General features: G+C 42.0%; 1 protein-coding gene across 1 annotated transcript in view; it reads right to left on the bottom strand.

Moving 5' to 3' along the window:
* Positions 1–13,817, bottom strand: part of vipr2 (vasoactive intestinal peptide receptor 2) — a 128,842-nt gene that overhangs the window by 94,769 nt on the left and 20,256 nt on the right. Inside the window, exons 3-4 of the mRNA XM_060825725.1 lie at positions 7,171–7,275; positions 918–1,015 (exon numbers count right to left, since the gene is read on the bottom strand). Of these exons, the coding sequence (XP_060681708.1) occupies positions 918–1,015; positions 7,171–7,275 (203 nt within the window). The remainder of the gene's footprint in view (positions 1–917; positions 1,016–7,170; positions 7,276–13,817) is intronic.

The following is a 13,817-nucleotide window of genomic DNA, read 5'->3' as shown; positions in this document are numbered from 1 at the left end:
CGGATGGGATTAGTGTAGATTGGCATCATGAATGGCACAGCAATAGTGGGCTGAAGGGCCTGCTCCTGTGCCATACTGTTCTATACTTGATTCTATATTTAAGAAAATTAATCTTGCATTTTCATAGCATCTTTACAAACTTGTACCATCATAACTATTTTCAGGGTTCAGATACTGGCTTTTGACACACAATTTTCACATTCAAAGTTTGCCTTATGATCCTCAAAGGATCCTCTAGACTGAGGTCATTAATTAATCCTGCATTATTACACATTCATTGCTCAGTCCTTTAAGAATAGGAGTTGGGAAGTCATGTTGAGGTTGTATAGGACATTGGTGAGGCCTCTTCTGGAATATTGTGTCCAGTTCTGGTCACCCAGTTTTGGGTATGATATTATTAATTGGATTTACCAAGATGTTGCCGGGTATGGAAGCTTTGAGTTGTAGGCGACGTAGGAGATTAGTGGGTGATTTGATAGAAGTTCATAAAATAATGAGAGGTATAGATAGAGTTAATGGTAGTTATCTTTTCTGTAGGATGTGGGATTTCAAAACTGGGGACACATTTTTAAGGTGAGAGGAGAAAGATATAAATAAGCCGGGGGGAAGATTTTACACAGAGGATGGTTCATGTGTGGAATGAACTTCCTGAGGAAGTGGTAGATGTGGGCACAATTATAATGTTTAAAAGATATTTGGATATGTACATGAATAGGAAATGTTTGGAGGGATATAGGCCAGGGGCAGGAAGATGGGACTAGTTTAGTTTGGGATCATGTTTGGCATGGACTGGTTGGATCAAAGGATCTATTTCCATGCTGTTTGATTCTACGACTCTATGAAACATTGCGAAGTGATGGAAAATAGCATGGTGCTCAAACCTAGCTGCAAAAAGACATCCGTTCTTGTGTACTCACATTTTTATCAGCTTCATTGGTGGGGTATAGACAGGCATTTGTATATGCTGGAAAGGCGTCTGTCCAACCTTCAACTGTGCAATTCTTGCTGACATTTGCTACAAGAAAAAAATTAATGGAATTTAATAAAGATCATATTGATTGCCACCTCAATTTCAAAAGAATGCTACTTCAAATCTGGTGAATACAGTGAGTTTTGAGAAGATTTGTAGCTCATGCTGAGGTTCTGGATGTAGGTTTGCTCGCTGAGCTGCAAGGTTCATTTCCATACGTTTCATTACCCCACTAGGTAACATCTTCAGTGGACCTCATTCAAAAAGAATGGGTAACCAATGAACACAGTCCACTGATTTCTCAGCAACAAACCCAAACAAGCAGACAAAACACATCCAGAAACCCTAGCCACTCTCCCCTACATCAAAGATATCTTGGAAATGACTGCCAGATTACTCAGACCCCTTGGAATCATGGTAGCCCACAAACTCATCAACACACTAAAACAGCAGCTAATGAACTTGAAAGACCCTATACAGACAATGAGCAAAACTAGCATCATTTACAAAATGCCGTGCAAGGACTGTAACAAACACTACATTGGACAAACAGGCAGAAAACTAGCCACCAGGATACATGAACACCAACTAGCCACATAACCCTCGCTCACTAGTATCCTCACATAAGGATGAGGAAGGACACCACTTCGATTGGGACAATAAATCCCTCCTATGACAAGCCGAACAAAGACATGCACGAGAATTCCCAGAAGCATGGCATTCCAACCAGAATTCTATCAACAAACACAATGAGTTAGACCCCATCTACAAACCCCTGAGAAAAGGAACAGGAAGTGACTTCACCACAGGAAATGACATCACCAATTCAAAGAAGCCCAAACATATAAATAGAAAGCGGGAATTTTCAGCATTGCTTCACCTGATGTTACCTAGTAAGGTGATGAAACATCTGGAAATGAACCTTGCAGCTCAACGAGCAAACCTACATCCATGGTGAATACAACTAACATTATTCTCTTCCAATTTTCTTTATATTATTTAACTATTTAGTCAAATTTCGATATGGGATTGTGTACGCTTTTCATAACAAAGTACGTGCAACTTTTCTCCTCCTCCTAAGTCCAATTCTCCAATCTGTGCTTTCCCAGGGATGAAGATCTAGACTGGAAGACTCACGTCATAACAGTGACCCTTCAGTGTCAGTGACAAATAATCTCATATGTAGATCAAATAAGTTAAGGTGCCAGTACCTTCGAGCTGTAAACTGCATGCATTAAGCCACGTTAAGCTTGTTTCATAAGACTGCATTACAACTAAAAAGTGAATAGCTTCTCCTCCCTCTCTACTTCACTGGAGAATTCAAAATACCTCCAAATTTCACAAAGATCTTGCCCCCCCTAACAGGGTGCATCGTTACTGAATAAATAAGATGTTTCCATTTCCCTTTCCTTCAGTAGCTAAGAATTCAATTATGAATTCAGCTGAATCTTGATTACTTCTGTGTTACAGGATTTGGTTTAGTATAGTCCAAGAACATTTTAGATAGAATTGCTCATTCCATCGATGAGCCTGGTTTTAAACTGAGGACCTATGACCATAATGTTTACTTTGCACAATTCCAATCATAGCCTAATCTAAAATAAAACATTTTTTAGCAGTAAACTATGAGTTTGCCAATGGATTAGGGTACAATTATATTTTCACAACTCCTTGCAAACTTACTACATTCATGTGGAGGTTGAAAACAGCATGAACTGCCCCAGTTATTCCAATAATGACAGGTTCCCCTTGTGTAGCCAGCAGGCAATGCATGAAGCTATTCTTGAAATTTCACAATTCACACTGAACCTGAATGATTGCTCTGGCAAGAGTAACTCAAAGAAATTGAAGAGGTGAATTGGTCGGGTGGATAGTAGGACTCACATTCCCTGTCCTTTGACCAGAAATTGGGTTATTGCAAACTTGGACTTCTACCGCCATCAGGGACAGGAATTCCCACTTGAGAGATCTATTGATGAATCTAAGTTGGTTTCTAGAAAGGAGTAATGGCTATTGCTGTCATAGTAAGAAGCCTGAAGGAAGACGTAAAGACTGCCATTTTCACGGTAATGATCTAATAATCAATTGCTTGTTCACTCTGTGGGTTAGTTTTGTTTTAAACTTGCCTAAAGGTAATGTATGTATACAGCATACCTTCCTATTAGTTATAATATTTCGGAGAGGCAATGACCTAGAGGTTTTATCAGTCAACTATTAATTCACGACCTCTGTAATATTTTTGTACTTGAGTTCGAATCCCGCCACGGCAGATGATAGAAATTTGAATTCAATAAAAATCTGAAATTAAGAGTTTAATGATAATCATGAATCCATTGTCAAGGTTGGAAAAACCCATCTGGTTCAACAATATCCTTGAGGGAAGGAAACTGCCATCATTAACTGGTCCGGTCTACATGTGACTCCAGACCCACAGCAGTATGATTAACTCTTAACTGCTCTCTGGGCAATTAGGGACGGGCAATAAATCCTGGCCCAGCCAGCAACACCCACATCCAGTGAATGAATTTTAAAAAAACAATAAATGAATGGTCTGCTTGTGAGTCTCTATTACATGTAGGCAACTTGCTGAAATCCAAATCTACTGAATTTGTCTCAAAGTGCTGTTGATATCCATAATCACCAATGATATTTTCTGTTATTACTCTTTGTGTTGTCAAGTTTATAGTTCATGGACTGCACGGTGTTTTGTTTTGCCAGAATTTGCTTATCCTGGTGTTCTTCAGTCAGGTTTTGCTCCAGATTAGCCCCTGACTCCTCTCACTCCTCAAGCTGTGGTTCAACTCTACTTAACTCTACCTAACATTGAATGTTTTGTTCCTGAAGAGCTTCCAGAACATTTTGAAGCTTCTGGTTATAAATGCTGGATTCTTCTAATTCTATCAAAGCATTAGCCTTCCAGATCTGTCTGTAAAAGGACACTCTTTTCAGTGGATTGTTGACACAGTGCCAGCTTCATTTCTTTCTCATTCATCTCCTTGTTCCTCTTTGTGAGGTGAGTGGTGGCATCTTCTAAAGACTTCAACATCTCATGCTTTTTTTTAAACATTTGGTTTTCCTGATCTAGATGTTTAGCATTTTTCTCTTAACATTTTATTTTTCCCTCTATGCCAGACAGCTGAGGATGTTAGCTCAACTAATTCAGAGGAAAGTGAGGTAGCTTGTTCTTCTTTGATATTCTTTGAATGTATTTCTTGAATGGCCTTTTTTGTTCACCTATGGGATATTGGCTTGGCTGGTCATGCCAGCATTTCTTGCCTGTCTCTAATTGCCTTTGAGAAAGTTGTAGTGACTTGCTTTCTTAAATCATTGCAGTCCATTGCTGCAATGCTGTTAGGGAGGGAATTCCAGGATTTTGACAAATACAAAATCCTGTGAAGGAACCGCAAGATATTTCCAAGTCAGGGTGAGTGGCTTAGTAAAGAAATTGCAGGCGACTGTGTTCCAAGGTATCTGCTGCCCTTGTCCTTTGAGATGACAGAGCCTGTGGGTCAGAAAGATGCTATCACGGAAACCTGGTGAATTTCTGCAATACATCTTGTAGATAGTCCACACTACTGGTACTGAGCATCATTGTGGAGAAAGTGAATGTTTGTGGATGTGGTGCCAACCAAATGCTATGATATCAAGTGGTTGACTCTTCACCGTCCTCTAGGCAAGTAAGGACAGGCAACAAATGTTGGCTGAGCCAGCATTCTGTGAATGAATGAAAGGAAAGAAAAAGGGATGAAGACTTCTACCATGCTGGGGATCCTAGGGGGAGGCTGACAGGGATCATCCACTTGGTTTCAGTTTTTATTGCTATCTTTGGTCACTATATGGTGTTATACCTGTGAATGCAGGTCTAGCAGTATCCATGATCTAAAGCATCTACCTCATCCAGGTAGAGGGTCTGTACTTGTACTCCAGTACTATTGATTCTTGTCATGGAATTGGTGAACCCATTGTAGACTGATCGTTTTACATTCGTGGACATGTACCTTGTAATATACATCATCAGAATCTGGCTTGCCAGTCGCTTCATCAATAGGCCTCTACTGGGATAACGGGCAATCTTTTATAGTAAGTGGAAGATATGATTGTCCAAGGTCCATTTGGATCCGTGCACATCTTTGTAGCTGCCTCAGCCTTTGCCCCAGTGCACTTTTCTGCCACATGCCTTGCAAACTTCATTGCTGAGTTTGGGTATTCTAGTGACTATGTCGACTACTGAGTTTGTAGTTAGCACCTATAAACTTGGTTGCCCTGTGAAGATCACTTCATACGTCAGTAGCTCTTTGACACACTGAGTCCATGAGTCCAATTTGTTCTGGGATATCTTTCTCGATCTCTTCCATGAGACTGTATTCAATCACCAAATCAATACCTCAGTTTGTTATCAACATCTCCAATGATGATAGTGGGGATTCAGTGATGGTAACACCACTGAATGCCAAGGAATGGTGATTAGACTATTTCTTATTGGTGATGGTCATTGCCTGGCATTTGTGTGGCACAAATGTTACTTGCCACTTGTCAGCCCAAGGCTGAATATTGTCCAGATCTTGTTGTATTTGGACACGGACTGCTTCAGTGTCTGAGGTATCGCAAGTAGTTCTGAACATTGTGCAATCATTGGTGAACATCCCCACTTCTGACCTTATGATGGAGGGAAGGTCATTGATGAAGTAGTTGAAGATGGTTGAACCAATGATACTACCCTGAGGAACTCCTGCAGAGATGTCCTCAAGCTCAAATGACTGACCTCCAACAACCACAACCATCTTCTGATGTGTCAGGTATGACTCCAACCAGCATACCCATTGATTTCAGTTTTTCCTGGGCTGCTTGATGCCACACTCTGTCAAGTGCAGCCTTGATATCAATGGCAGTTCACTCTCACCTCACCTCTGTCATTCAGCTCTTTTTTTCCATATTTGAACCAAGGCTGGTGTGGGCAGGTTGCAGTTCCCCAGGTGAGGAGTCCATTGTAAAAACTGGCAGCTGCCCTGCAAACCAGAGCGGCTGGGCAGTTGGGGTCTCTCACTTTGAAGGGTGGCATAGTGGCTCAGTGGTTAGTACTGCGGCCTCACAGCGCCACTGACCCAGGATTGATTCCACCCTCGGGTGACTATCTGTGTGGAGTTTGCACATTCTCCTCGTCTGCGTGGGTTTCCTCTGGGTGCTCAGGTTTCCTCCCACTGTCCAAAGCTGTGCAGGTCAGGTGGATTGGCCATACTAAATGTGGGGGTAGGGTAGGGGTTAGGTGGGATGCTCTATGGAGGGATAGTGCAGATCCGATGGACCGAACAACCTCTTTCCACACTGTAGGGATTCTACGAACACTCAAAAAATCTTCTAGGAGAAAGTGAGGACTGCAGATGCTAGAGATCAGAACTGAAAATATGTTGCTGGAAAAGCACAGCAGGTCAGGCAGCATCCAAGGAGCAGGAGAATCTTCAGGAAGGGCTTATGCCCGAAACGTTGATTCTCCTGCTCCTTGGATGCTGCCAGACCTGCTGCGCTTTTCCAGCAACACATTTTCAACACTCAAAAAAATGCCATGTACAACCCATAGAGAATCCCTTACGCCCACCCCCCAATCAAATTCTTTAGGATCTCAGCCCTGACAACACCAGATCTTTCACCACCTCGTCTTTCTCAGGTGGCTAAGGAAAATTAGCCAACTAGGACCAACTTCTTTGGTTGCATTCTATCTGGATGTATCACAGCCTGGTATAGCAGCTGCTCTGCCCGGGACTGTAAGAAACTGCAGAAGGGTATTTCCACAGCCCAGGACATCCTTCAAGTCAACCTTCCATTCATTGACTCCATCTATACTTCTCGTTGTCGTGGAAAATCAGCCAACATCATCAAAGACCCCTCCCAGCCCGTTTTAATACCTTCCAACCTCTTCCATCAGGCAGAAGATACACAGGCTTAACCACATGTACCACACTTCTTCCCTGTTGTTATTAGACTTCTGAATGACCCTCTCAAATTTCAAATCTAATGTTTATCTTGCTTTTTGTGCAATTTCTCTGCAGACATAACAGTGAATGTCTCACTCTGTTCAATCACATTATTAGCTTGGTGTGTTATAATCTGCCTGTACTGGATGCAAAACAAAACTTTTCACCGTACCTTCAGGAAATGTGACAACAATAAATCAAATCAACAAACAATGTGGAAAGAATAAAAACCTGGTTCATTGATGAAACCAAGCGATCTCGGACAGGGCATGCTGACTGTTTCTCCAATCTCGGCCGGCATCCAGCAGGTAACATTATCCCAAACTCCAGGGCATCCTGGCAACAAGAAGAGAAACAAACACACCTTCAGATTCATCATTTTTACTTCAAACTCCTCAATCATTTCAATGATCATTCATTGTAATTCACAAAAGCAAGGGCCTTTACGTAAGTTTTTTTTTACTAATGGATTCAGTTCATTGCTTTTCATTTCCTAAATGCATCTGCTGAATGTGCCTCCCTGAACCGCTGCACTCCATGGCAGGAATGAGAGAGGGTTGCATCAACAGTGCAGTTTGGAAAGCAGCTAAGGAATGAACAAAGAATTGCTAATAGTAAGTTGGGAGATCAATTGGTTGGCTTCACCCTCACAAGTCAAATTCTGTCCAGAGTTGATCATTGCACTAATTAACAGAAATGGTTCATGTTTCTCTCTGTCCCTCCATCAACAATGCTGATATATCATCACTACCACAACCTCAACTGATGTTAGCTTTGTCACTTCATCTAACATCCACAGTAAGTGAATGTTGTTAATAATGGCTCCTCACACATCTCTACACCGTGGTGTCACAAGGACCAAGTAGATGAGGCAAGCCCAAAACCTAAATTGGGATTGAACCCATCTCTACAGCATTATTAAGCACCACACAACAAGAACTTGAGATTAATCTGGGACACAGTTGGGTTATAAATCAGAATGAGTTTATCCCCATCTGAGTGTTTTGCCTCATGCTTTGACATCTCTCGTAACATAAGTAATTGGATAGGGATATTGTGGGCTTGCAGAATCCAACAGACATTTACTGCAAATGCCTTATGTATAAGAATGATTTGGAGATGCCGGTGTTGGACTGGGATGTACAAATAACCAGGTTATAGTCCAACAGGTGCATTTGGAAGCACTAGCTTTCGAAGCACTGCTCCAACCACCTGATGAAGGAGCAGTGTTCCAAAAACTAGTGCTTCCAAATAAACCTGTTGGACTATAACCCAATGTTGTGTGATTTTCAACTATGTAAAAGTATTTATTACAAATAATTGTTATGTGCAAATTTCTCAGGCACGCCGGTGTGTGGGCTATTTTAAGCTACAAGTTTGTAACAAAGTAGCAAGCTCCTGGTTCTAGTGAGCTAAGGGAAATTGGAATATGAAACCTTTGTCTCCCTAGTTCGCGTGTTGTGATACAGTGATAATAGCATGAGTACGTCTCTTAGAGGCTTACTGCGATATAGACTGTGAGACAGAAGACAACATCAGGGATAGGTTTAATGCAGCCACTCTCAGATGCCAACATGGTATACAGAGCCTACATTAGCCTCCTGCTGCAGGCAAAAACCTCCCCTGATTAAGATGTAGGGTACAGGAGCTGACCCAGGATTTTTAGCTGCTGCCTGCAGAACATTGACTGGCCTCATTATACTGAACCCAATGTAATTTTATGGAGGCTCAGGGATGAAGTGGGACGGTTACTACCTAGGGAGTTGAGGGGAGGGGTTTCCCTGCGTCTGATCGAAGGGGAGTGGCATTGGACAGGGTACGGTTTCTGTCAGCGCTCTCTTCACCTCCACCACTGCTTGTGAGGTCTCTCACACACCTTCCTCAACGAGATCCCCGCCCTCCCCAAGCTCCATGCCCCCATTCCACTACTGTGTCACATTCTGTTGGATCTTACATTGGAACTGACAAAGGCTTCTCTCCAGTTTGCTGACCAGTAAGTGAGATCTGTACTGGCCTGACACGTCCATGCCGATGGTAAAACTTCATTGTTTGTATTAATTTGCGGACATATCACCTCCTACCACCAGTATTCCCCTTTTAAAAAAAAACACTTAAAATATTTATTACTGGGTTCCTGAGATCCACTTCTTTCAGCTCATCTTATATTTTTGAATCATATGAATTTCTTCTGTGGTTTTGCTAGTTTGATCAGTCTTCAGTTATACAACTGGCATCAAGTGATCTTCAAATTTCTGCTGGAAGAACCATGAACCTTATCACTGATGTTTGCAAACTTTAAAGAGGTTGCCAGCAGGTTTATTATCAAACTGATGGCGTGGTGTACAGAAGGATTTGAAAAGGTCAAAAATTCATTCATTTCATGCGGGCATCACTGGCCAAGCCAGCATTTATTGCCCATCCCAAATGCACAGAGGACAGTTCAGAGTCAACCACATTGCTATAGGTCTGGAGTCACATATTAGCCAGATCAGGTAAGGGTGGCAGATTTCCTTCCCATAAGTGAACCAGATGGGACTTTGTACAAACAATCAGTCTTATGGTCATCATTATGGCTCTTGATTCCAGATTTTTATTGAATTGAATATCCACTGTTGCACCAGAGTACCTGGATCTCTGGATGAGTAGTCTAGCAATAATAGACTGTCATATCCCCATTCATGTGGAGCAAATGCTAGAATGAACCATGTGGCACAACAGCCTGTTTCTGTGCTTTATGTAATTCTAGGATGCACAGCACATGGCAACAAGAGCACACCACAGGACATACTGAGGGCATCATTAGTTTGACAAGACTTAACATTCATGGCTTGGTGGCATCTCATGCATCAGTTGACTGATTGGGTTGTGGAGCCTTCAAGATGTTTTTAATCAGATGATGGCTTCATGCACATTTCTAATATATTACAAGTTTATCAAAAACTTGAAAACCTAACTCACGATGATAGTTCTAACTTTAAAGGGCTTGTCAAAGTTCATTAGTTCAGTTCAGCATTGCTTCATTCGTATATATTTCAGTTACTGATCTGCTGACTTTAATAAGGTTTATGGTCTCAGTTTGCAAGCGAACCATTCAAAACCTTCAGTGGAATTTGACAAATTTGAAGTCAGAAGTCACACGACACCAGGTTATAGTCCAAGCTTTCTGACTGCTGCTCCTTCGTCGGGTGAACACTTCACCCTGAAGAGGCAGCAGCGCTCCGAAAGCATGTGGTTTCAAATAAACCTGTTGGACTATAACCTGGACGTTCTGACTTTGCCTACCCCAGTCCGACACCTGCACCTCCACATCATGACAAATAAAAAGAAAATGTTATTTTTCGCAATAAAATAAGTTTTCAGGATACCCTGTCCAGGTATTAGACATTTAAACTAAAACATTAAGCTAATTGGAAAGAGCTCTCATGGAACAGTGACAATGTATTCACCTCTAAGCCAGGGCGCCTGGGGTCAAGTCCTACCTGTCACAGAAAAAATCATAACATCTCTGAGCAGGTTGATTGCAACTTGAGATGAACATTGGTTCCACCGTTTTTCCACTTTTCTTTGTCATATTGATAATGAAAGGGCCAATTAGCCACTCATTTCACCCACGGTCCAAGCAACGACTGAGAGAAAGATTTAAAAAAACTTAGATGTTGAAATCTGTGAAAGGGAAATGCTTTCGTTGCACTTATTTCAAGGCTTTAGTGGTAGTGTCATCCCACTGAGCTGGGAGATCTGGGTTCAAATCTGACCTTCTCCAGAGGTGTGGAATAATTAGAAAGTAGCTATGCCCCAAAAATCCAAAGAAGGGAGAAGAGGTGGATTAAACGTTCACATATTCCAATGACTTCTCCAAAGAAATAATCTGTATAATTGGATGTCTGATCTCCAAGGACTCTCCCTGCTTGCTCTGGACTTGTAATTCCTGGAAAACTGATTCCATATCCTGACATTGCCAGTTTTGTGACTTAACCTGAAAAATAATGAGGGTCCTTTTCATGCTATGGGATCTCAATTTACATATTAAGGCAGTGAATACAAAATCACAGAAATATCACAGTATAGAAGATGACCCCTTGTTCCATCATGTTTCATACTAGGTCTCCAAATAAACAATTCACTTAATGTCATTCTCCTGTCGAGGATCCCTACAGTGTAGAAGCAACCTATCAACTCCAAACTGGCTCTCCAAAAAGCATTCCATCCAGACTAACCCCTCTTACCACATCCTTGTAACCCTGCATTTCCCATGGTCAATCCACCTAACCTGCACAGCCTTGGACTATGGGAAGACATCAGAGCAGCTGGACAAAGCCCTACAGACACAGGGAGAATGACAATAGACAATAGGTGCAGGAGTAGGCCATTCTGCCCTTCGAGCCTGCACCACCATTCATTATGATCATGGCTGATCATCCTCAATCGGTATCCTGTTCCTGCCTTATTTCCATAACCCTTGATTCCACTACCTTGAGAGCTCTATCCAACTCTTTCTTAAACAAATCCAGAGACTGGGTCTCCACTGCCTTCTGGGGCAGAGCATTCCACACACCCACATTCTCTGGGTGAAGAGGTTTCTCCTCATCTCTGTCCCTTATTTTTAAGCTGTGTCCTCTGGTTCGGGACTCACCCATCAGCAGAAACATGTTTCCTGCCTTCAGAGTATCCAATCCTTTAATACTCTTATACGTCTCAATCAGATCCCCTCTCAGTCTTCTAAACTCAAGGGTATACAAGCCCAGTCGCTCCAATCTTTCAACATAAGATAGTCCTGCCATTCCAGGAATTGACCTCGTGAACCTACGCTGCACTCCCTCAATAGCCAGAATGTCTTTCCTCAAATTTCACACAGACAGTAGCTTAAGGTTGGAACTGAACCCAGGTCCCTGGTGGTGTGAGGCAGTACTGCTAGCCACTCAGCCACCGTGTCACCTTACAACTCTGTACATTGTTCCTTTTTAAGTACCAGAACAACTCCCTTGGACTCAAAAACAGAAATTGCTGGAGAATCTCAGCAGATCTGGTAGCATTTGTGGTGAAAACTCAGGGTTAATATTTTAAAACACCAACTTTGCCATTCCCCCAGAAATACTGTGTGTGGGCAGCTGTTTTGGCTTTTTCTCTCATTGTGTAGCATCTATGATTCTTTGTTTAATTTTAATGTCCCTTTTGAATGGCTCAATTGAATCTGCCTCGACCACACTTTCAGGCAGTACATTCCAAATCCTACCCATTTGCTGCATGAGAAAGGATCTTTTCCCCTCTTATCACTTCTCCTAATTTTGTCAATTACTTTTAACGTCTTGTTTGCGATCCTTTCTTGCGTTTCTCCCTGTTTACTTGCCCAAGTCCATTAGCACAGCAGCAAGGCTGTCACTTGCAGCCTGTTCCCCACCACTTGCTTTGGACAAAGGCAACTGACCCCAACAATTCATATTTAACCTTCGCACCGGGATCCAGCATTTGACTTTCATCATGCAAAGAAAAATCTCACATCTGCGGAAACTTACAAAACAAAAACCTAACTCCAGGCACCACTAATTTACTTTGAAAGAGAGAATATTATAAAGTAATCTTTCATAATTGTGCATGTTGCCCTAATGATAGAGTCATAGAGATGTACAACACAGAAACCAACCCTTCGGTCCAACTTGCCCATACCGACCAGATATCCTAAATTAATCTAATCCCATTTGCCAGCATATTCCTCTAAATCCTTCCTATTCATGTACCCGTCCAGAAGCTGTTTAAATATTGTAATTGTACCAGCGTCCACTACTTCCTCTGGCACCTTATTCCATACACGCACCACCCTCTGTGTGAAAACGTTGCCCCTTAGGTCCATTTTAAGTCTTTTCCCTCTCACCCTAAACCTATGTCCTCTAGTTTTGGACTCACCCACCCTGGGGAAAATACCTTGTTTATTTACCCTATCCATGCCCCTCATGATTTTATAAACCTCTATAAGGTCACACCTCAGCCTCTGATGCTCCAGGGAAAATAGCCCCAGCCTGTTCCGCATCTCTCTTTGCTCAAACCCTCCAATCCTGGCAACGTCCTTGTAAATCTTTTCTGAACCCTTTCAAGTTTCACAACATACTTCCTATAGCTGGTTTTGCCAAGGAAATATATTAAATGCTGATGGTAAACTTTCAATTGAAAAGTGATGGCAGTTTAAAAGATGCAGAGGTTGTTCATTATTCAAAGTGCACTCGTTTTACCCTAAATTTATTTACAGTACAACCCCTCAGCTCAGAATAAATTGCTCCTTGTATCCTCTTGAAAAGATGTTGATCTCATCCTGGGACATGCTTGTAGGAACACTCACCAGGCTGCCTCCTTCATGTGAGACACTGAATCACACTCACTCACTTTGCTCTCTTGTGCACACCAAGATGTCTCACCCCAGAAGGCAATGGGAGTTAGCTCAAGGGCAAGGGTAGTGTTTCCAAATCTTGACCTCAATGGATGAGATGGTGCTGGCCAACTACTGGAATCCCCAATTCAGGTGAGCAGTGGGCTGTAACGACTGAACATCACAATATCCTCATACCTAATCCTTCTTCCCTCAATTTTTGGAAAGGGTTGGATATAGCACTTTGAGGATAAAAGGATCAAAGGATATGGGGTTAAAGCATGCTCAGGGCTATTGAGTTGGATGATCTGCCATGAGTATAATGAATAACAGAGCAAGCTCAAAGGGCTGAACGGCCTACTCCTGCTCCTGTTTTCTATGTTTTCACTTTCCAATTCCTCTTCAGCACACAATTAATAGGGAAGACTGAGCTCCATTTTAAAATTATTTGCATTTCTCAGTGAGCTACGAGTGTCATTTTGAGAAACTGAGGAAGAATCGGCCTCTGACACATAGCAAT

The sequence above is a fragment of the Hemiscyllium ocellatum genome, chromosome 5, assembly GCF_020745735.1.
Source record: "Hemiscyllium ocellatum isolate sHemOce1 chromosome 5, sHemOce1.pat.X.cur, whole genome shotgun sequence".
In the NCBI taxonomy this organism is placed as follows: Eukaryota; Metazoa; Chordata; class Chondrichthyes; order Orectolobiformes; family Hemiscylliidae; genus Hemiscyllium; species Hemiscyllium ocellatum.
The sequence above is the reverse complement of the archived record's forward strand: the minus strand, read 5'-3'. Positions and strand labels throughout refer to the sequence as shown.